Source organism: Chiloscyllium punctatum, chromosome 32 (genome assembly GCF_047496795.1).
Source record: "Chiloscyllium punctatum isolate Juve2018m chromosome 32, sChiPun1.3, whole genome shotgun sequence".
Classification (NCBI taxonomy): Eukaryota; Metazoa; Chordata; class Chondrichthyes; order Orectolobiformes; family Hemiscylliidae; genus Chiloscyllium; species Chiloscyllium punctatum.
Window position 1 is genome coordinate 38,429,479 of NC_092770.1, and position 23,523 is coordinate 38,453,001.

Genomic DNA, 23,523 nt, shown 5'->3' on the forward strand with positions numbered 1-23,523 from the left:
TTGACTAAAACACAGGAAATAACAGCTGCAAAGTTGCTGTCGACCCCACAAGGTCCTCCTTTATTACATATGGGGATGAGTGCTAAAATTGAGAGAGCTATGATACAGTAGTCAAGCAATAGCCTTAAAGTCATACTCACAGAAATCATACCATATACACAATTTCCTGGAAAAATCATAATCTCAGAATCTGTCTTGACAAGATACATTAATGGTGGCACAGTGGTATACAATTGAGAGGGATGCCCTGAGCATCCTCAACATTAACACTAGAGCCAACAGCCTTGGATGCACCTGTATCCACATAGGCACTGCCGTTGACATTACATTGGCCTTCTTGAGAGTGAACCCACAGAAAGTGACTGGCCCAGACAGAGTCCCTGGCTGTGCACCCAGATCCTGTGCGAACCAGCTGGTGGGTGTATATGCATACATCTTTAACCTCGCCTTACTATGATCTAAAGTCCTCTCCTGCTTCAAGACGACCACCATTATCCCAGTCCAAAGAAAAATCATGCAGTGTGCCTCAATGACTATTGCCCGGTGGCTCTGACCTCCATAATTATGAAGTGTTTTGAGAGGTTAGTCATAGCTCACATCAACTCCAACCTATCAAACTGTCTGGATCCTTTGCAATTTGCCTCATGGTGCAACAGCTCCACAGCAGATGCCACCTCCCTGGCCTTACACTCATCCCTGGTGGAGCCGGCTGACAGCATTAAGTTCCAGGGAGTGATGATCACAAACAATCTGTCCTGGTCCACCCACAGCGATGCAACCGTCAAGGAAATACAACAACATCTCTACTTCCTCTGGAGAGGAAGGAAATTTGGCATGTCCATAAGAACTCTTACTAATTTTTATAGATGCGCCATAGAAAGAATCCTGAGTGCATCACAGCATGGTATAGCAACTGCTCTTCCCAAGAGCACATGAAATTACAGAGTCAGGAACACAGCCTAGTTTCTCATGCAAAACAGCCTTCTTTCCACTGACTCCATCTGTACTTCTCACTGCCTCAGGAAAGTAACCAACATAATCAAAGACCTCACCAACCCCAGTTATACTCTCCCTCACCCTCTTCTGTCAGGCAGAGGATATAAAAGTTTGAACACATATGAGTAGATTTAAGAACACCTTCCTCCCCGCAGTTATCAGACTTTTGAAAGATCTCGGATCTTTCTCCGTGCGCAGCCTGTTCTGCTACCCTGATGCACTTTGTACGGTACGATCTGACAGTATAGCATGCAAAGTACACTTTCCATTATATCTCAATACATGTGGCAACAATAAAATCAATTAAGTCTCATGGCATCAGGTCAAACACGGCCAAAGAAACTGAGTAACCACTGCACTGATCTGTGCCCCATCTTTACACTGAGATTATGTTATATGGTGTAGTGTAGCACTATTGCTTCCTAAATTGGATTGACTTTGAAAAGATCTAACAACTTAACACTGGGAAAAACTGGTGTGGGCCATGAGCAGCTGTACAATTATACTCAAACATAATTTGCAATGTTTGGGACAAATTAAACCAAGTCACTTAGTACCCTTGTAGACTATGAATCCTATTAAGCAGCACTTGCTTAACAATAACCTACTCACTTCAGATTCACGCTGAGTTCAGCTTATACCAGGGCCCCTTAGTTCTTGACCTCATTACAGCCTTGGTTCAAACATGGACAAAAGAACCACATTCCAGAGAGGAGGTGAAAATGACAAACCTTGACATCAAATGCTGGATTTGATTAAGCGCAGCATCAAGTAGTCCTTGCAAACTTGGGAGTCAGTGGGAATCAGGAGAAAATTCTCCTCTGATTGGAAGATGGTTATGATTACTGGAGCTCAGTCATCTCAACTTCAGGACATCGTTGCAGGAGTTTCTCAAAGTTAAAAATCACACAATACCAGGTTATTGTCCAACAGATTTAATTGGAAGCACTAGCTTTCGGAGTGCTGCTCCTTCATCAGGTGGTTCCTTCATCACAACCACATGATAAAGGAGCAGCACTCCAAAAGCTAGCGCTTCCAATTAAACCTGTTGGACTATAACCTGGTGTTGTGTGACTCTTAACTTTGTACACCCCAATCCAACACCAGCATCTCCAAATCAGGAGTTTCTCAAGGCCATGTCCTAGGCTGAAACGTCTTCAGCTGCTTCATCAATTACCTTCCTTCACATAGGAGAAGTGGGAATGTTCACAGAAGATTGCACAATGTTCAGCACCATTCGTGACATCTCAGGTACTGAAACAGTGCACGTCCAAATGTAGCAAAACCTGGACAATATCTAGGTTTAGGCTGACAAGTGGCAAATAATGTTTTCACTGCACAAGTGCCCGGTAATGACTTCTCCATTAAGACATATCCTAACTGTGTGCTCTTGACATTCAATGGTATTAACAGCACTTAATTCCCAGGATGTTGATCATGGCCACTGTTATCCAGAAAACGAACTGGACTAGCCATACAGATTCTGGATATAGGCTTGCTCGCTAAGCTAGAAGGTTAATTTTTAGACGTTTCGTCACCATACTAGGTAACATCTTCAGTGAGCCTCTGAATTAAGCCTCTGGGCTTCACTCAGAGGCTCACTGAAGATGTTACCTAGTATGGTGACAAAACTACTAAAAACAAACCTTCCAGCTCAGCAAACAAACCTACATCCAGAATCTCAACCTGAGCTACAAGTCTTCTCAAAACACACTAGCCGTATAGATACTATGGCGACAAGAACAGCCCAGAGATTAGGAATACTGTAATGAGTAACTCAACTCCTGACTCCTCAAAGGTGTCCACCACCTACAAGACCCAAGTCAGGAGTGTGATGGAAAACTCCTCACTTGCCTGGATGAGTGCAACTCCAACAACACTCAAGAAGCTTGACGCAATCAAAAACAAAGCAGTCCTCTTGACTAGCACCACACATTCAATCCCTCTATCACTGATGCTCAATGGCAGCATTGCATACCATCTACTCAATGCAAAACAGAAATTCACCAAGGTTCCTTAGACAGTCCCTTCCAAACCACAAACACTTCAATCTGGAAGGTCAGTGGCATCAGATACATGGGAACACACCACCTGCAAGTTCCCTCATTGCCCTAATTTGGAAATCTATCACCATTCCTTTAGTGCTGGGTCAAAATCCTGGAACTCCCTCCTTAACAGAATTGCGTAACTTGAAAGCAATGGACTACAGGAGTTCAAGAAAGCAATTCACCGCCACTTTATTTATCTTCACTTTTGGGACATGGACATTAATGCTGGTAAGCTAGCAATTACCCATCCCCAGATGCCCTTGAGAAGATGGTGAGCTGCCTTCTTCCAGAATTTTGACCCAGTGACACTGAAATTTGGGCAATATATTTCCAAGTCAGAATGGTGAGGGACTTGGAGGGGAGCTTGCAGGTGATGGTGCTCCCATGTATCTGTTGCCCTTGTCCTCGATGGAATTGATCATGGGTTTGGAAGGTGCTGTCTTTCTTTGGTGAATTTCTGCAGTGCATCTTGTAGATAGTATCAGCACTGTGTACTGAGCATCAGTGGTGGAGGGTGTGGATTCTTAAGTACATGGTGCCAATAAAGTGGGCTGCTTTTCCTGGATGGTGTCAACCTTCCTTGTTGCTGGATCCATCCCGGAAACTGGGGAGCATTCCATCACAATCCTGACTTGTGCCTCGCATATAGCAAACAGGTTTTGGGAGTCATAAGATGAGTTTCATGCGGCAGTATTCCTAGCCTCTGACCTGCTCTTGTAACCACTGCATTTATATTGCACGTTCAGTTGAGCTTCCTGTCAAAGATAATTCCAAGTAAGTTGACAGGGGAAAGTCAGTGATGGTCACACCATGGAATGTCAGAGGCAGAAGTTAGATTGTCTCTTACTGGAGATGGTCATTGCCTAGTATTTGTGCAGCATCAATGTTACTTGCCACTTGTCAGCTCGAGCCTGCATAATGTCCTTTTCAAGGGCAATTGAGAATGGGCAATAAATGATAGCCTTCCGAACAATGCCACATCCCATGAATGATTAAAAAGTTGCCAGCCTTGTCAGTGACAGCCACAACTCCGTGCAAACAAGATCAAGATAAACGGTAACAAAAGAGAAGTACAGCAAAGCAACGTTTTGCACTAAACATAAGGGTTTTTTCAATTTCATTTTGGAAAACTGTAAAAGAAAAACTTGGTATGTCAAAAGGTGGTCAGTTCCCCAAATTCAGTTAACTTACCCATGACTCATGGTATAAAACAGTGAGCAAATACATGGCATAATCGTAATTCTGCCGCCGCAGTGGACATCTGAAAGAAAGGTAATTCATAATTGTAACTGATACGTAATATTAAAATTACTTTTAAAAAGTTAAGCTATTCTTTTCAATGACTATTTTTAGGTATAAGAAAGGAACTTAATTTCATGAAGCATATTAAGTTTTTAGTATATATTAAGCATATAGTTCTTCTGTAAATCACTCCAAGTAGCAAAGCTCATGAAGTAAAGGCAGGCCCTTTGGTTAAAATGTAATAGTTTAAAACTGAAGCTAATCTCTCCACATATTCAAGCTTCAATTTTCCATCCTTATTTCTGTGGCTTTACCGTTCACTTTTGTTTTTCCTTGGTTTCTTCACATTCAAATTACTCCTTTCCTTGTTCAATTTATTAATTCTGAATGTAGGTACATAATCTGTACATACCTACAGGTATTTTTATTTTCCACAGCACTTGTAAAATGCTCCAAGGTGTCTCAATGAACAGAAATGAACAAGCATTGAGAAGAAAGATGAGAGGGGAGAATAGGCTTGGTTGATGCAACTGATTGAAAAAATGTTTGCTGGCAGTGTTTAACAGGACAATATCTATATGCTGAATTCAACAGCTGAAGATATTTTAAAAAAACACAAGAGTTTTGTTGTAAATCTTCAGTTTAGCACAACTCCAATTTCCATCCTTCCCTGTCCAGAAGTCAACACCCAGTTGGGAAACAGCTTAGCTCTTTTTACTTTTAAAACAACTTGCTCAGACATATCATGACATGCCTCTGGAGGAAGTGAAACTTGAACCCCAGCCCTTCAGGTTCAGAAATAGGGACTTACCATTGGGCCACAAGGGCACTTAAATATTTTGAATCAACCTATCACATCGGTTACAGCACACCTATGGGGCAGGTGAGACTTGAACCCAGGTTTTTTGATCCAGAGGTAGGGATGCTACCACTGCACCACAAGACCTTCAAGAAATCAGTTTTTTTTTTCTCCAGCTATAGCAACCCATTCAGATGTACATGACAGACCTCTGAAGATGGGACTTGAATCATACCTTGAGGCTCAGAGGTAGGGACACTACCACTGCACCACAGGATCTTCCTATATCTTTTTAACCAATCTATTTAGACATATTATTACATATATCTGAAGCAGATGGGACTTGAACCTAGGCCTCCTGGCTCATAAGTAGGGATACTACCACAACAGAGCAATAAGCCCCACCCTGTTCTCAGATATTTTCTAATCAACCTGTTCAGAGTGGTTATTACATATATTTGGAACAGGTCATATTTGAACCCAGGCCTCAGTGGTAGTGGCCCAGAGGAAAGTTGTAGCAGCTCTACCTCTGGGTCAGGAGGACCAGGTTCAAGTCCCAGCTACTCCAGAGTGTTTCATAAAAGTTTGGGAGAAGATTTGTAGCTCGGGTGCTTGTTGTTGTGGTTCTGTTCGCCGAGCTGGGAATTTGTGTTGCAAATATTTCGTCCCCCTTCTAGGTGACATCCTCAGTGCTTGGGAACCTCCTGTGAAGCGCTTCTGTGATGTTTCCTCTGGCATTTATAGTGGTTTGTCTCTGCCGCTTCCAGTTGTCAGTTCCAGCTGTCCGCTGCAGTGGCCCGTATATTGGGTCCAAGTCGATGTGTTTGTTGATAGAGGCATGGCACTCATCCACAGATTCTATGAACAAACACATCGACTTGGACCCAATATACTGGCCACTGCAGCAGACAGCTGGAACTGACAACTGGAAGCGGCAGAGACAAGCCACTATAAATGCCGGAGGAAAGATCACAGAAGCGCTTCACAGGAGGCTCCCAAGCACTGAGGATGTCACCTAGACAGGGAACGAAACGTTTGCAACACAAATTCCCAGCTCGGCGAACAGAACCACAACAGTGTTTCATAACATCTCTGATCAAGTTGATTAGAGAATTACTTCTAGTTGACTATTACAGGGACCTGCATTTGTAACAATGACAGGTAGGAGTAAGCACTGTAGAGCAAAATCGAGCTTATGAGAGATTAGTCAAAACACTTGAAAACGGACAGTTTGGGAGCTTTAACTTTTGCGAAGGGTGGTTAAAACCTGAAAACTAGGGCAGATTCGTAAATGAAGATTTCAAATTCACTATTTTGAGAGACAGGAACAAGTGGCAAAAATAGAAGTGATAGGTTAGCAAGTTGATATGCAACACCGAGCAGAATTTGACAAATTACACTTTATGCTGTGTACAGATCAAGAAACCAGTTAGAAAGGCTCCAGAGAAGCTGAACTTTGATGCAACAAAAAGTCACATGAAGTGTTTCAGTAATGGTGGATGTTACAGAGGTGGAAGCAAGCAGTTTTGACAACAGAAATGGAATGGCTGGACCAACCAGGACACTAAAACTGCACTGAACTCAGCCTGAAAAAGCAATCAAAGAGTTTGGAGTCAGGGCCAGGAGTGAAGAGTTTTTGGTCAGAGCCAAATGGTATGATTTAAATCTTCCTAACATTGAACCGAACAGGGCTATGCTTCATTACATTCAAACACTTAGTCACAGAACTGAGGATGGTAGGACAGAAGTATAGTTAAGATAGTACTATATCATCATGAAGTGATACTCAAAATAAATAATGAAAATTAGGAAGCCAAGAATGCTCCACGGCGGTACATGGCTGAAATGACAAAAGGATGACCAAGGATGAACCACACAGAGGCAAGGAAAAAAAGATGGATAGAGATAGCAATACTGTTAAATACCAGAGGTCAATGAGGTCAGAGCAGAAAATAATTTTCTTCTCTTTCCCAACCATTACACAGAGCTAAACTGGTTAAAAACCCAGAGGCACACAGTATGAGAAAAGGTACAAAAAATGCCACAGTCACATACATTATCAATTGTTTTGTAACAATGTTGTATCACACAATTACATTACTAAGTAGGAATAGAACCGCAGAATGTTGCCTCTGGATACTTAGATTTATTGTTTTGTAATGATGATATTGCCCCAGTGACTTTGTATGCTTAACTGCATTTATAACTGACATTGGTTTCGTGTTACTGTACCTGTCTGTCGTAATGGTAAGTATATCTGTGTCTTTGTTGTATCGATTTCCAACAAGTTTAATGAATTTCTTCTTGGCATGATCATCCAAATTTAGACTCGAAAGTCTAACCTTCAAAATACAAAGACGAAACGCTTACTTGAGTTTAGTCAAAATATTTTATCAGATTTATACAGGTGGGCCATTTATTTCTCAAATAATTAGCTAATCTTTCTCAAAATGACACTGGCTAACAATGTATTATAATAAACTTTAAGAACTGCAATCATCATAAGGTTACTGAGCCTCAACTCAATTTTACTGGTATACTTTAGGGTAGTCATCATAGCATATATCACTTGCAACAAAATGTGTTTTATTTTCTATGACTGGTTTTGGAAAGAAGAGTACTTAAAAATGCAAATTTAAATTAAAAATAAAAAAGGGAACAGGATATAAAAGGTTTCATCTTTTTATGAACGGCAAGTTTAATAAAATGCCAGATTTCAACTACTCGACATTTCAATTTATGAATTCACCATATTCAGAGGTCTGATCTGCCAACATTGAAAACAAAATACAGCAGTCTAGTTCCAATAATAAACATTACAGTTCATAAAAGTCACCAGTGGGTCAGAATTGCTTTCTTTCTTCTTATAAAGAACAACATGTATAATAGCGCGACTCAAAAGAACAAGGGTGGGCGAGGGATGTGCATAGGGCAAGGGGCAAAGAAAGTATGGAGGAAGGCACACTTCACAAGGCACTAGTGGAGGAGTAAACAAATAGTTTTGCTGGGCAAAGGATGGACTTTCTGTGAATTCATTGTGAGCGATTAAAATATATACTCAACAAAAACAAAGAATTTTAACTCAGTGGGCTGCTGATTGAAATCAGCTCCCTCAGATTAATGCCCTCAACTCCAGTTTCAACAGGAGGCTCTCAACTTTAATCATTAAGCCTGATTTTATTTTAACTGGTGTACACCTTGCCCCCTCAAATGTGAAAGGACAGATATTAGCTGTTGAATGTTGAACAGAGAACTTTATCAGGAAAAAAGCTTTTGAGAGGTTGCTTCACCCTATGAAATGAAATGAGGTCTTGTGTGACTCTTGGCTGCATGAAGGAAAAATGTCCCATTACTATTTAGTCTCCTGCACTGTTGCCAATAACTGCAGGTCCAACAGCTTTACCTCATCAGGCCTATGTCACAATGCAATATGGTGCTTTAACAAGCATTAGCTCCGAAATAGAAATTGCTCGGAAAACTTAGCAGGTCTGGCAACATCTGTGGAGAAAAGGCAGACTTAATGTTTGGCTCCAGTGACCCCTCGTCAAAACTTTGCTTTCTCTCCACATACACTGCCAGGGCTCCTGAGTTTTCCCAGCAATTTCTGTTATTGTTTCTGGTTTATAGCATCCTATTCTTTGTTTTTTTTTTATTAGCCTTAGCTGCATGCCTCAGTTGCCTACACATTAAGATTACAGGTAATAGAAAAGAAGCAAATTTTGAATGGATAATTAACTTGCTCAGTTTCAACTGTTTCCTGAGAGGAGTTAGGTTAAGACTGATCCTTCCAAGTCAGTTGCAAATAATTAAAACATACTTCTCTAATATATTCAAACAACTCATGCCATTGTTCAAAAGTAAGCTGCATTGCTAATAACCCTCTAGCTATACATGGATTTATATTTGTTTATTATTTTTTGCTCAATATCTTCCATCCAATCTAATTTAAACTGAAACAAGTTTCCTAACTGAGACTGTAATCTTTATCTCCAGATTCCTCAGCCTTAGAAATAAACTTCAGGTATCTACCCTTAAGAATATTACACATTTCAATGAAATTATATTTCATGCTTCTAACCACCAGATAAGTTGGGTCTGGTCTATTTAATCCCATCTCACCGGACAACTCAATTCAGGGATCAGTCTTATAAGCATAGGTTGCCCTCCCTCTAAGACATGCATATACCTCCTGAAGAAAATAATCCCAAACTGTACAATACTCATCATTAACACAATGGTCTACAAGTGTCCTAATTGCGTTAAAGTTATCCTAAAAATTGTGTTTCTGACAATCTGGTTGAACTCTGGAAAAAAATAATGAATTATTTCAAAAACAAGGGTGCTGTAACATTGCACTGGGAGAAAAATAACATTTTTAGTTAGTTACAATTGATGGTTTAGAGCTATGAAATCAAATCTTTCCAGGTTTGAGTCAAGGGATATAATCAACATGTGTATTACGAACGATGATTTAAAGAAAAACTAAAAAGAAACGCTGTACAATGCCTAGTTATGAGGTTCACACAGACTCATCAGCTGCTGAATTGCAGTAAATCCTTAACAATTTACATTTTAAAATCATTTGGTTATTTCACACTATATTGTTGGTTTGTGCCCCATATTCCTTTCATGTTGTATCTTGAAATATAGCTGCACTTAGATTATACATGCAATGTTTACAATGCCCTTCCCCAGTGTCGTTATCAGGCGGTTGGGAAAATTAGTTGTAGTTTCCTAACCAGCAACTATCTTCCCTCCCTATCCAGATCCCTTTGTTTGGTTTGTCTCTTACTTTGGTTTGAATAAAGGTTGGGATAGCTATGATCACTTTGTGTAAACATGCCCATACTGACACTTGACTCACATCATTTCCTCGAACCAAATCCAGCAATGACGACTCCTTTCTAGATAATTTCTATATTTGTAGGAATAGTTGGAGTGGGAGCACAAGCAAGAGACAGCAGGAATGCAAGCGAGAAGGCAAAAATGTGAGAAAAGGAAAATAAAAGCAAGAGAAAAAGAGAGGGCAAAGAAGGGGGGGAGAGGGGGGGGGGAATGGCGAGAGAGTGACACAGAGAAAATAGAGAGAAATGAAAGAGAAAAGATAGCGAAAGAAAGTGAGAGCAATTATTGCAGCTACCTTTCTATTAACTCAGTTTCAGCACCAGGAATATATCTCCAGCTTGGTCGCTTGAGTAGGAAAATTACACGGAAAGGTTGATATCATCAGCTGATACTAGTGGAATGGAACTGTAGTCCAGAAAGCATCCATTTTACTGGTGAAGCAGCTAAATTCATAAGCTGTATATTACTTCTGCACAGGAGCTCCCTAAAGTTCACAGCAAATTTAACTGCCTTATTCCACGTATGGAGTCAGCTATTACAAGGGGGCATAGCTTTAAATTAAGGGGGGTAGATATAGGACTGATGTTAGGGGTAGGTTCTTCACTCAGCGAGTCGTAAGTTCATGGAATGCCCTGCCAGTAGCAGTAGTGGACTCTCCCTCTTTATGGGTATTTAAGCGGGCATTGGATAGGTATATGGAGGATAGTGGGTTAGTGTAGGTTAGGTGGGCTTTGATCGGCGCAACATCGAGGGCTGAAGGGCCTGTACTGCGCTGTATTCTTCTATGTTCTATCTCCATGTTGCTCGGGAGCATATTTTTGACTGTTAACATTTCTCACCAAGAATGGGCTTTTAACATCACCTTGGTTAGATTACATTAAATAATTTTACATATTGTGATCTTCTGCCATTTATTCATCACTTACTGTCATGGTAACCACTCTAGCATTGGAATTGTGTACAGAGGGTCCTGCTGCAACATAGTCTGTTGTCTTAATTTCAATTGGGAAATGATGCTTACACTTTTCATCACTGACAAGCATTGCTGGCCACTCAGTGCAGAACTCTACATCAGGAAAATGATTAGAAAGGTAAAACATTTAGTCCACTTCGCAGTAATAAGGAATCATCATTGTAATCTTAATTCTTTAAATAGTTATGCCTCAAGGTTTGGACGATACTGAAATTACAAAACTAATACACAGGTATCCAAGAACTTTTTTCAAGTATTTGCATGACCAACCATTAGAATTAACTTCACAGCAAGTCAGACCAAATACAAGTTTGATACAGTCCAAACTGTTAGGATGCCTATAAAGGTTTTAAGTAAAACAAATATAGATAACTCATCTCAATCATGATTGGAAATCTCATCTGTTTAATAGAAAATTGAAAAAAAAAGCGATTTATATTAAGATATAATGTTGGAAGCTTTACTTGGCATTGGAAGAAGCTGCACATAATAGGGAATGCTCAATGTGCATTAAATATTCTTCTCTCGGTCAAAAATGTCTCCTGAAAAGCACAGATTTTTCAAAAGCACTACTTTATCTTATTTTAAAAGAAGATTTCACTATTTCCAAACACGTAAGCATGATTATACAATTTCCACCACGCAAGATCCAAATTAAATATTCAAGCCTTGTTTGCATATCAGACCTACATTACCAACATTACTTATACCAAACAGAAAACAAAGATTGTCAAACATTTGCATTGCATTAAAAGCATTTCAATTAAATTCTAGTTGACCTTGCATATTGTCAAGAACTCAAGATGTGAACAATATTGAAAAGCTATATTTATATTCTCAGAGAACGTTATCAATTTCCAGCAATGCAGTATCACGCTACTATGACTTGCAACCAAAATAATGGAATAAACTGTAGATTTTACATTATACCAAAATACTTGCTTAAAACAATAAAAGACATAGATTGCAGTGGAAAAACTAAAGGCACAGAAACACTAACGAACCAAGAGAGTTGCAAAAATGAGCAAGTGAATGAAATAAGTACCACTAAGGACATAGAACTCAAAAACTTCAACTGGATTGGAGCTGATGAGCTAATCCCAGATTGTTCAGTTGTACAGCATATAAACAGACCCTTCAGCCCATCATGTCTATGTCAACTAGCAAATACCAAATGACACTAATCCCATTTACCTGCACTTGATTCATCGCCTACTATGCGCTAGCATTTTAAGCGTTCATTCAGAAACTCCTTAAATATTACAAGAGTACCTAGCTCACCATTATCTCGGACAGCGCACTTCATATTTCTACCACCCTCTGGGTGAAAAAAACTTTGCCTAGATATCCTCTTAACCACTTTCTCCTCACCTTAAACTTTTATGCCATCTGGTCTTAGACACACCTGCCACAGAGAAATGAATCTCACGATCTACCATGTTTAGAACCTGCATAATTTTGTATACCTCAATCAGATTCCTGGGTTCCAAGGAAAACATCGAGCATATCCAGTCTCTCCTCATGACTTAGACATTTCATCCCACACAACTTCCTGGTGAAGTCCCTTTGCACCCTCTCCAGTGCAATCACGTCCTTCTGATAGTGTGGCTACCAGAACTAAACACAGTTTTCCATCTGAAGCCCAACAAACGTTTTATAAAGTTAGAATAAGACTTCTTACTCCTATATTCTATACCGGCATATTGAAGGCAAACATCCTGTGTGCCTTCTTCGCCAATCTCTCTACTTGTGCCGACACCTTCAGCGATCTATACCAAGATCCCTTTGTTCCTCAGTACTCCTGAATGACCTACCATTCATGTGCATGTCCTTTATTCGACCTTCCAAAATACATCACTTCTCACTTATCAGGAATAAATTCCATCTTACATCACTCTGCCCAATTTATTAGCTGATCAATATGTAGAAGGGCTTATGCCCGAAATGTTGACTCTCCTGCTCTTTTGATGCTGCCTGACCTGCTGCACTTTTCCAGCAACACATTTTTCAGCTTGATCTCCAGCATCTGCAGTCCTCACTTTCTCCTAATATCAGACTGTAGCCTGAGACTATCCTTCTTACTTTCAACACCATCAATTTTATGGTTATATGCAAACTTAGTAATTATACCTTTCAATTCATATTCAAGTTATTAATGTACATAATGAACAGCAAGGGTCCCAGCATTGATCACTGTGGTACACACTGGTCACAGACCTCAATCACGAAAACAGCCCTTCAACATCACACGCTATCTCCTATTCACCAGTCAATTTTGGATCCAGTTTTCCCATGGTCTCTTGCCTTTTGGACCAGCCTTCCACGTGGGATTTTGTCAAAAGCCTTATTGAAGTTCACGTAAACCATCAATTGAACTACTCTCAAAATATTCAATCATCTTTTCAAAAACTAGTCAGACAGAATTTCTCCCTATCAAATCTGTGCTGACTATCCTTGATCAAACCCTCCCTTTCTTGTTGAAGGAGGCGGCTATAAATTAGATGATCACTGGATTAGTGGTGCTGGAAGAGCACAGCAGTTCAGGCAGCATCCAACGAGCAGCGAAATCAACGTTTTGGGCAAAAGCCCTTCATCAGGAATAAATTAGATGATGCTGATAATTATCTTACAAAATTCTATAACTTCTGGAAAAGTTTCTGTAAACTGAAAAGTAGCAAATGTAACCCTAGTGTTCAATGAGGGAGAGAGGGAGTGAGAAACATTGAGAACTATAGACTTGTTAGTTTGGTAGCAGTAGCAAGGATAATGTTAAAACTTATAAAGGATGCAGTAACGAGATATTTGGAAAACAGTGATGTGATTGGCAGAGTCAATTTGGTTTTATGAAAGGGAAATTGTGTTTGCCAAACCTGTATGAGCTTTTTGAGGGTGTTACTTGTAGCATAGATAAATGAGAGCTGCAGAATGTGACATACCTGGGTATTCAGAATACTTCTGTTAAAGATTCCACATAAGAGTGTGGTAAACAAAATTATAACACTGGAGACTGGGGTAATAAACTGGTTTGGACAAAAAACAGGAAGTAGGAATGATTGGGTCATTCTCAGAATGGCTGATTGTTATAAGTGGGATCAAACAAAAATCAGTGCTGGAGCCACTGGCATTAAAATTTATATAAATATTTTGGATTCAGGGATCAAATGTAATATTTACAAATTCGCTGATAACACAAAACTAGATGGGAATAAAAGTTGAGAGGATGATACAAGGAGGCTTCAAGGGCACTAAGACAGGCACAACATGGTATACAGAATAGTTTGTGCATATGATTAGGGGCATGAGTGTGTTAAATAAATTCTAAGAAGAGCACCAGCAATAAACAAATTAACATCAAATTTCATCACAGTGAAGACTAGCAAACTGACAGCTGTATGCACAGCAGCATTTAAAGAAAACCACTAAACAGACATTAGTCAATCAAAAAAGTGCTTTTCGTTTTGTTACATTAAGAGTTTCCAATGATCAATGCAACAAACCTCAAGATTTCATTTTAAAACTTATATAGTAGATAAAACCAAAAGCAACATCAACTAAACATTATTTAGGAAGCAACAAATACGCAGAACAATGGACAAGATATCTTCCTTTAACTTCTTTGCATTTGCCAATACTGAGGAACAGACTCTAGGGAGACATTTGTGCATATGCTAGTGACTGAGATTTCTTGAAAAGTGCCCATATGCATGTCTACCTCACTGGGATGACGAACAACATCAAGGAGGCTGATAGAAATGGGATGGGAGAAGGGAATGGACCCGGTGCAAGAAACAAATCAGGTTGGGTCCATTCACTCAACCACCCTCACAGACCCATTCACCCCAATCCCTGCCCATTCCCCTCCCCCTGCCCCCAGCATTCCATCCACTCTCTCCCTCTGATCCATTCAAATCCTGTTTCAATCCTGCACCTGTTTTGTAAACAAGCAGAGTGTGGGTGCTTGCATATGACAGAAAGACATGCAGAATCTAGAACTGTGCACATTTGCATTGCAGTTTGAGCATGTATATGCAATCACTTTAAAGTCCCAGTGTCACCAAATGGATACACTCACACCACATTTATGCATTATAACTGCATTCTCCACAGAAAGTGACAAGTTTAAAGCTCAATGTCTTCTGGCGTTAACGAGATTCTTTCTCCCTTAGTTGCAACGGGAAATTTTTCAATGCACTTCTTAACCAAGTCTTCCCACTGAGCCTTTGAAGAATGATTGAATTAACCCATTGTTGTAAAATTCCATCTCGTGTCCACCAACAGAAAGCGCTTCACACCTGCACTACTTGTTGAGGGACACACTGGGATGTCAGCCTACATTTCTGTGCTAAAACTCTGGAGCAAGACTTGAATCCACAATCTTCTGATTACGCCATGACTACTAAAATATAGCCATGAACTTTTTGGGGGAAGCCAACTGTATAAATGCCATACAATTCTGATAGCTCGTTATAGTTACTGCAGAAAAATATCAAGCTATTCTAAAATGTAAACCATACCTTAAAAACTATCAACTATAAATTACAGGTTCACCATGTGACCTACCTTTTAAAGCTGTACAATGTTGTTTTATTGCAGGTGGAGTGAGATGTAAGAAATTTGGAATCTGAAACACATTTATAAATAATAAATATAAGGATTTTTGAGCTGTAAAGTTAAACATTTAACTTTATTTTCTATCTTCATAATCTATGTCATGGTTTATTTTATGCCGTGAAATGGTGACGGAGAGTTGCGACATTATAAAAAAGATTTATAAGGTTATTGCCAGGGTTGGAGAATTTGAGCTATTGGGAGAGATTGAATAGACTAGGGCTGTTTTCCCTGGAGCGTCAGAGTCTGAGGGGTGACCTTATTGAGGTTTATAAAATCATAAGGGGCATGGATAGGATAAATAGACAAAGTCTTTTCCCTGGGGTGGGGGAGTCCAGAACTAGAGGGCATAGGTTTAGGGTGAGAGGGGAAAGATATAAAAGACACCTAAGGGGCAACGTTTTCACACAGAGGGTGGTACGTGGATGGAATGACGTGCCAGAGGAAGTGGTGGAGGCTAGTACAATTGCAACATTTAAAAGGCATCTGAATGGCTATATGAATGAGATGGGTTTGGAGAGTTATGGGCTAGGTGTTGGCAGGTGGGACTAGATTGGGTTGGGATATTTGGTCAGCATGGACAAGTTGAACAAGTGTATCTGTTTCAGTGCTGTACATCTCTATGACAATAAATAAATAATAAACTGGTTTGATTTAGCAAGTAGTCAAGGTCATTCTCAACAAGGTCAGAGATATTATTGCAGTCTGCAAACCATTACATATTGTCAATGGCACTACTTAATTCAGGACAACCCAGACTGGTTGAGTATGTGGACAAACATGTCGATGCAGTATAAAATGAATAAATGCCACACACTTTGGTGTGAAAAATAGTATTACGTAGATGGTAATATATTAGGAAATGTGGATGTACAAAAGGATCTAGGTGTCCTTGTACACCAGCCAATGGAAGTTTAAGGTGGCAAATGGTGCGTTGGTCTTCATTACAAGAGGATTTAAGTTCAGAAATAGGGATATTTTACTGCCGTTACATTGGTCTTTTGCAAGACCACGCCTGGTGTATTGCATGCAGTTTTATTCTCCCAACGAACAGAGGATCCAACTTGCCATAGAAGCATAGCAGAGAAGATTTAAAAGGCCTGATACAGGGTGGCAGAACTGTTGTATGAGGAGAGATTGGTTTGACTGGGCCTGAGTTCTGTAGAGTTTAGAAGGTTGAGATGGGTCAACCTGTGGAATTTGCTACCATGGAAAGTTGGGGAGTCAGCGAGTACGTTCAAGAAAGGAACTGACATTTTTAGATATTAATGGCTTCAACAGAAAGAAGGAATATAACACTGAGACAGAGAAACAGCCATGATTATATTGTATGGTGGAGCAGGCTTGAAGGATCGAACGGCTACTCCTGCTTCTAATTTTTAAGTACAAATGAATCAGAACCAAGGTAGAACCACCAAGTGTCATTATCAGGATTATTATGATTGAGTATTGTTGTTAAAGATATTATTTGAAGAATTAAATTTGCAGAATTTTAAAATGGGGATTAAAGAAAATTTAAACATTGCAGCAATAACCACCAACAATTTTAGACAGTTGTTTTCACAATATTCATCAATATTCACAATTCTTCACAGACAAAGCAGGAACAATGAACAGCATCATGCAAGATTATTTAGCTCCCAGTAATGACCATATTTAGAAAACAGCCATCTGTTTTAAAGTCACTAGAAATTGTTTATGAAACAAAACAACTTAATCAGTCACAATGGCACAAAGATTTAAAAAGAAATATACTACAAAAAAAAGATGCAAAACATATCCTTTGAATAAGCTCAAGATCATGAACAGGATAATTTCTTACAGCAAGATGTTGAAAGATATTGTGAACTCTGAACATACAATCAGATGTTATGTACGTTCACATCTAACTTGGAAAAGAGCAACTTGACTCCAATAGTTTTAGTTACCGAAAACATGTTTTCACAATTCTTCTTAGACACAAAATTGGAACAATGAATAGCATTATGCCAAAGTTATTTAGCTCTCAGTAATGACTATATTCAGTCACCAGAGTATATTAAAGCTAAATGACCAAATGGCTCAGATGATTTATATCATTTGTTGAGCCTTTCCCTTCATCCCTGCGATCTGCTATAGTGACAGCTATCATATCTTTTTATTCAGCAAGCTCGTTAACCCAATTATTTAAAACTAGTTAAGATCACTGGAAAGTGAATTTGAGATGGATACAATATGTAGGTTAGTTTCCTGCAGTGGAATTTCAGAACACTCAATAATTTAATTGACTAAAACAAAGGTAATACATTTATCTATGTAACATGTGCACCCCATTGGTTTCATCTCCTTTCTAGAGCTTGGGGCTTGTGCTGGAAGCTTCACTCAGACTTGGTGATCTCAAGCTGAGGAAGACAATTTTCTAAAGAGAGGCTCATCAAGGGTGCAGGATTATTTTCATTCTGTGCTTGCTGAACTACAATATTCACACAATTACAACCACAACCTAAATTTCACATCTAGTGGTATATAAACAGGAACTGATCAAACATTTGGCATTTTCACCCTTCTCTATGAAACTATGATATTGAAAGTGAAAGATAATTGGCACAAGACAACCAGATTGCAAAATTGCAAACACAAGGTTTAAGAAGCTGAGACAGAAGGCAACTAATGTTTTCCACAGAATTTCAAACAGTTCAAGCAAAATATCTGAGCAAATTCTGTTGTTTGGAGTTTTACTTTACATACTCTAGAAAGACACTAATTCTCACCTTTATTAATTCCAGGTTTCCTATCTTGGCCGGTGGGACTCCTCTCTTTACTGGATAGCCCATACGAATAGGAAGCGGTACAACAGAAGGTTTAAATGCTGCTGCTGTTGGGTACACATTGCACCAATTCTGGTCCACTTCCATCTTTTCAGTCCTCGGAGGTACTGGCTAAAAATGCAAAATATTGTTTTAAAACTTCATTAAATATTTTTAAAAAGCTTTGGTTTCTCACATTAGCAATTTTATTAATCAAGTTTTGAAATAAGTAAGTATAAATATGGTATTTTACTACTAACAAATGTTGTAGTTTTATGTTGTAGTAACCAAAGTAATGTATTTTTTTCTCAGTCTCAGATTGTGGACGTCACTGGGAAATTCAATATTTATCTCTGCCGCTAACTGCTGAAGTGGCGGTGCTGGGTTTACTTCCTGAAACAGTGGAGTCCCTTTAGTAAAAGTGCTCACAAAATGCTGTTTGTTAGGTCTTTCATTGACTGGAAACTTGGAGACACGATGATCCCATGCACTTGCTAACTTTGTTTTTATATAAAAAAACTAGTGGAAATCACAAACTTGGAACAGCTGCTGAAAAAGTCTTGATGAATATTCTCAATAATTCCTGTAGGTGGTAACACCATTGACATAGCACATTGTCAGTAGAAGAAACAGATACTTAAACCAGTAGGTGAGTTGCTGATCAAGAGAACTGCTTTTTTGTTGAAGGTCTTGAGCCTTCAGTATTATTGCAGGCAAACATAACTAAAAAAGGTGAAAATTATTCCATCACCTTATCAGTTGCTGCTTAATAAAGTGGTTTTGAAAAGTCAGAAGTTAAAGCACTTGACACTGAATACCAAGTCCTTGAACAAGTAGCCATATCATTTGTGACTAGCCCAGTCCATACAATGGATGAAGACAGTAAGAATGAATACATCAAGATCAATAACAATTCAATAAGAAATCAGTTACTACCCCTCCCACTCTGTATTCTTTAGGCAATGGTCAAGATTTTAAAATCACTGAATTGTCACGCCAATTTTCTGTGGACTATTCTATGATTCTTAAACATGGTTGAAAATGCATGAGAGTTGTTCAATAACTACCTCTCTCCTTTGTTTTTCTTTTGGAGATGCTCTTTTGCTTCTTGTTACTGCTGTAGAAATAAAAAGTTAATTACAGAAAGATATGGAAAATAATGAGACTTTCAAATATATAGACACTTAGAGTGGTACAGCATGGAAACATTCTCTTCCGTCCAGCTTGTCCACGCTGACCAGATTTCCTAAACTGACCTAGTCCCATTTGCCAGCATTTGGCCCATATCCTTCTAAACCATTTATGTACCAATCCAGATGCCTTTTAAATGTCTTAATTGTACTGACCTCCACCACCTCTGGCATCTCATTCTATGCACACCACCTCTGTGTGAAAATGTTGCCCCTCAGAGCCCTTTTAAAGCTTTCCTTAAGGATTTCTTTAAACATTAATCCTATGCCCTCTAGATTTGGACTCCCCTACCCTTGGAAAAAGTCCTTGGCCATTCACTCTATCCATGCCCCTCATTATTTCATAAACCTTCCAAATCTCAAGGAAAAAAAAAACCCCAGCCTATTCAGCCGCTCCCCATAGTTCAAAAGTGTAATGGTTTAAAATTTTACATTTAACTTAAGTAATTTAAATAAAATAACAACAATAGAGATGAGCCCATGTTGCAAGGCTGGGTCTGAATCCTTTGATAGTATATTGCCTCAATTATAGGATGGTTAGCAATTAACAGGCTGGATCTAGTGGGTGGGAGGGTAAGAGGTTGTGAAGAGGGACTTCTCATTATTTCTGTCGGGGAGGGGTGTTGGATACGTGTTTCTCAGAGGAAGACTATGTTGAGTTAGAGAGCAGCACAGCAACATCATGGTCAATTAAGAAAAGTATCCGTCACTTATTTTTCACACAGTTGATTGGACAAAGCAAAGAACTGCAGATATTGGGCATCTGAAATGAAAACAAAAACTGTTGGAGAAACTCAGCAGGTTTGGCCGCATATGTGGAGATGGAAATTAACAGGGTCCAATATGACTTTTCTTTGGAACTTAAGGGGACTGGAGAAGAAATGACTTTTATACTCTTACCAAAGAGGGAGGAACAGCAACTGGATCAGACAGTGAGAGCACCCAGGGCAAAAAACAATGAAGTGTTAACAATAGTCTGCATTTATAAATGCGAAGTGATGCATTTTGGAAGTTCGAACTTGAAAGCTGAGTACAGGATTAAAGACAGGATTCTTGGCAGTGTGCAGGAACAGCGGGATCTTGGTGTGCAGGTACATAGTTCCCTTAAAATTGCCACCCAAGTGGACAGGGTTGTTAAGAAAGCATATGGTATTTTTGCTTTCATTAACGGGGGATTGAGTTTAAGAGTCGTGAGATCTTGTTGCAGCTCTATAAAATTTTGGTTAGACCGCACTTGGAATACTGTGTCCAGTTCTGGTCGCCCTATTATAGGAAAGAGGTGGATGCTGTGGAGAGGGTTCAGAGGAGGATGCTGCCTGAAATGGAGGGCTTATCTTATGAAGAGAGGTTGACTGAGCTCGGACTTTTTCCATTGGAAAAAAGAAGGAAGAGAGGGGACCTAATTGAGGTGTACAAGATAATGAGAGGCATAGATAGAGTTGATAGCCAGAGACTTTTTCCCTGAGCAGAAATTGTTAACACAAGGGGTCATAGTTTTAAGCTGTTTGGCGGAAAGTATAGAGGGGATGTCAGAGATGGGTTCTTTACGCAGAGAGTTGAAAGAGCATGGAATGTGCTGCCAGCAGCAGTTGTGGAAGCAAGGTCACTGGGGATATTTAAGAGATTGCTGGACATGCATATGGTCTCAGAAATTTGAGGGTTCGTACATTAGGTTTACCTTACATGAGGATCAATGGTCAGCACAACATCGTGGGCTGAAGGGTCTGTTCTGTGCTGTACTGTTCTATGTTCTATATCTTTTCACTAAGTGTCAATGGTAGGTGTGAATAATAGAAAATAGATTAGTTCTGATGAGAGTAAACAACAAGGAACATGAGGTGGGAGACGAAGAGAGTGTGCACTCAAAATGGAGGACAGTGTTCGTATTTTGAAGTTATTAGACTCAGTGTTGAGTCATTGTAAAGTACTTACGTGAAAAATGGGGAATTGTTCTTCCACCTTGCACTAGGATTCAGCAGAGCATGGTGCAGGCCTAATGTGACATTATTAGCACGAAAGCAAAATGGTATATTAAAAAGGCAAATCACTAGAAGGCCAGGGCCATTCTTACATGTATACAGAGCAGCGGTGTTCTGCAAAGTGTCACCTAGCCAGCATTTGATTTTGCAAATATTGAGGAGACCACATTGCAAGCAGTGAATACAGTGGACTAGATAAAAAGTGCAAATAAACGGTTACATCACCTGGAAGGCACATTCAGTATCTTGGACAATCATTCTGTCTTCTGAAATTGTCTGGTAAGGCGTTATGCGGAGTGAAGATGTGTTATGAGTGAGAGTGAACCACGGTATTATGGAAGGGATGGTCCCTGTGGATTGCTAACAAGGGCAGAAGGAGAGGTGCACTTGGTGTTGGCAGAAAATGGCAGAGAATTGAATACACAAGCTGGTGGGGTGGAAAGTGAGGACATGGACATATATTGTTCTTAGGGAAAAGAGGTGATGCCAGAACTGTGGGAAATGGGTCAGACACAGCCGAGGACTCCACAGACCACAGGAATATATGCTGGAAGCACTCCCATATAAGATGTTATCAATGGAATAGTTAATGATATCTGAGAACATGGAATGGAGTCCTTACAGAATTAGATTTAGATTTTATTATCTCATGTATTCTGATCTCCATGCTATAGGAAAAATACTGTTCAGATAGGATTAATAAGCATGTTCCCAGGGTTCAAGAGTTTGAGCTAAATAGGCTGGGGCTATTTTCCCTAGAGCTTGGGAGGCTGAGGGGGGACCTTCTAAAAGTTTATAAAATTGAGGGGCATGGACAGGGTGAATAGATCTTTTCCCCAGGGTAAGGAAGTTCAAAACTAGAGGGCATAGGTTTAAGGTAAGAGGGGACAGATTTAAAAGGAACCTAAGGAACAACCATTTCAGACAGTGGTGTGTCTATGGAATGAACTGCCAGAGGAAGTAGAGAAGGCTGATACAATTACATTTGAAATACATCTGAATGGGTATGTGAATAGGAAGGACTTCGGCAAATATGGGCCAAATGCTGACAAATGGGACTAGATTAATTTAGGATATCTGAGCGGCATGGACGAGTTGGATTGAAGGGTCTGTTTCTATGCTGTATATTTCTATAGCTTTATGACGTGTACTCAAGTACAGGTATACAGAAATACAATGAAAAGTGTACAATATCACCTTTCCCAACACCATCTTAACTACAAAAGGTTTAAAATCTTTAGGTACAAAGCAGAAAAACAAAAAAAAAGTTAATTCATCATTAAAGGTCCTATTCAGTAAAAAGTAGAAAAAAATAAATAAAGCTAAAACTTCAGCATTACAGGAAGCACGATGTGAGGTGTCGTGATTATAGCTTTGTCTTAGTTCATGAAAAACCCAGTTTGTAATCGGTCGCCAACCTCAGTTCTCGAGTGAGCCACCCAGTGACTGAAGCCGAGCTATGTCTGTTCACAACCAACCTCTCGTAGCCTGACCCTCTGATTACCTTCGGGCGACGTCGTGGGGGTTGGCAACAATTGAGAAGAATAGAAAGCACTGCCCCCAAGGCGCCCATTCACTCGACTCCGTACAACAAATGATCTCAAACCACATTTCACCGCCATCCCCCGTCTCCTCGCACCGACCACTGTTCGAATCAGCGACTCCTCCAACAGCCCATAATGCACCAGGCGCTAGTGAATCACCAATTCCTCCAGTATCCCGTAATGCATCAGGCGTTAGTAAATCACCAACTCCTCCAGTATCCCGTAATGCATCAGGCGTTAGTAAATCACCAACTCCTCCAGTATCCCGTAATGCATCAGGCGTTAGTAAATCACCAACTCCTCCAGTGTCCTGTTGTGCAGCAGGAACTGCTTCATGTTATACGAAGTACCCTGAATGTTCAGTGCGAGGTATAGTTCAGAATCTTATCGACGAAGAAATTCGGTCAAAGCCCCGTGCATTTCTGATGTTGTCAATGTCAACATTGACGGAAAATATAGTAGTGTTTTCCCATTCTCTTCTTTTTTGATGCCTGACTCCCAAGACGCCTAGAA

At 39.7% G+C, this 23,523-nt stretch overlaps 1 protein-coding gene across 1 annotated transcript in view; it reads right to left on the reverse strand.

Moving 5' to 3' along the window:
* The window catches only part of mrps35 (mitochondrial ribosomal protein S35), a 35,928-nt gene extending 12,748 nt beyond the window's left edge, over positions 1 to 23,180 (reverse strand). Inside the window, exons 1-7 of the mRNA XM_072552111.1 lie at positions 22,971 to 23,180; positions 19,365 to 19,414; positions 18,262 to 18,429; positions 15,464 to 15,524; positions 10,857 to 10,996; positions 7,318 to 7,427; positions 4,236 to 4,305 (exon numbers count right to left, since the gene is read on the reverse strand). Of these exons, the coding sequence (XP_072408212.1) occupies positions 4,236 to 4,305; positions 7,318 to 7,427; positions 10,857 to 10,996; positions 15,464 to 15,524; positions 18,262 to 18,429; positions 19,365 to 19,414; positions 22,971 to 23,088 (717 nt within the window). The 5' untranslated portion in view covers positions 23,089 to 23,180. The remainder of the gene's footprint in view (positions 1 to 4,235; positions 4,306 to 7,317; positions 7,428 to 10,856; positions 10,997 to 15,463; positions 15,525 to 18,261; positions 18,430 to 19,364; positions 19,415 to 22,970) is intronic.
* Positions 23,181 to 23,523: the final 343 nt, after the last annotated feature.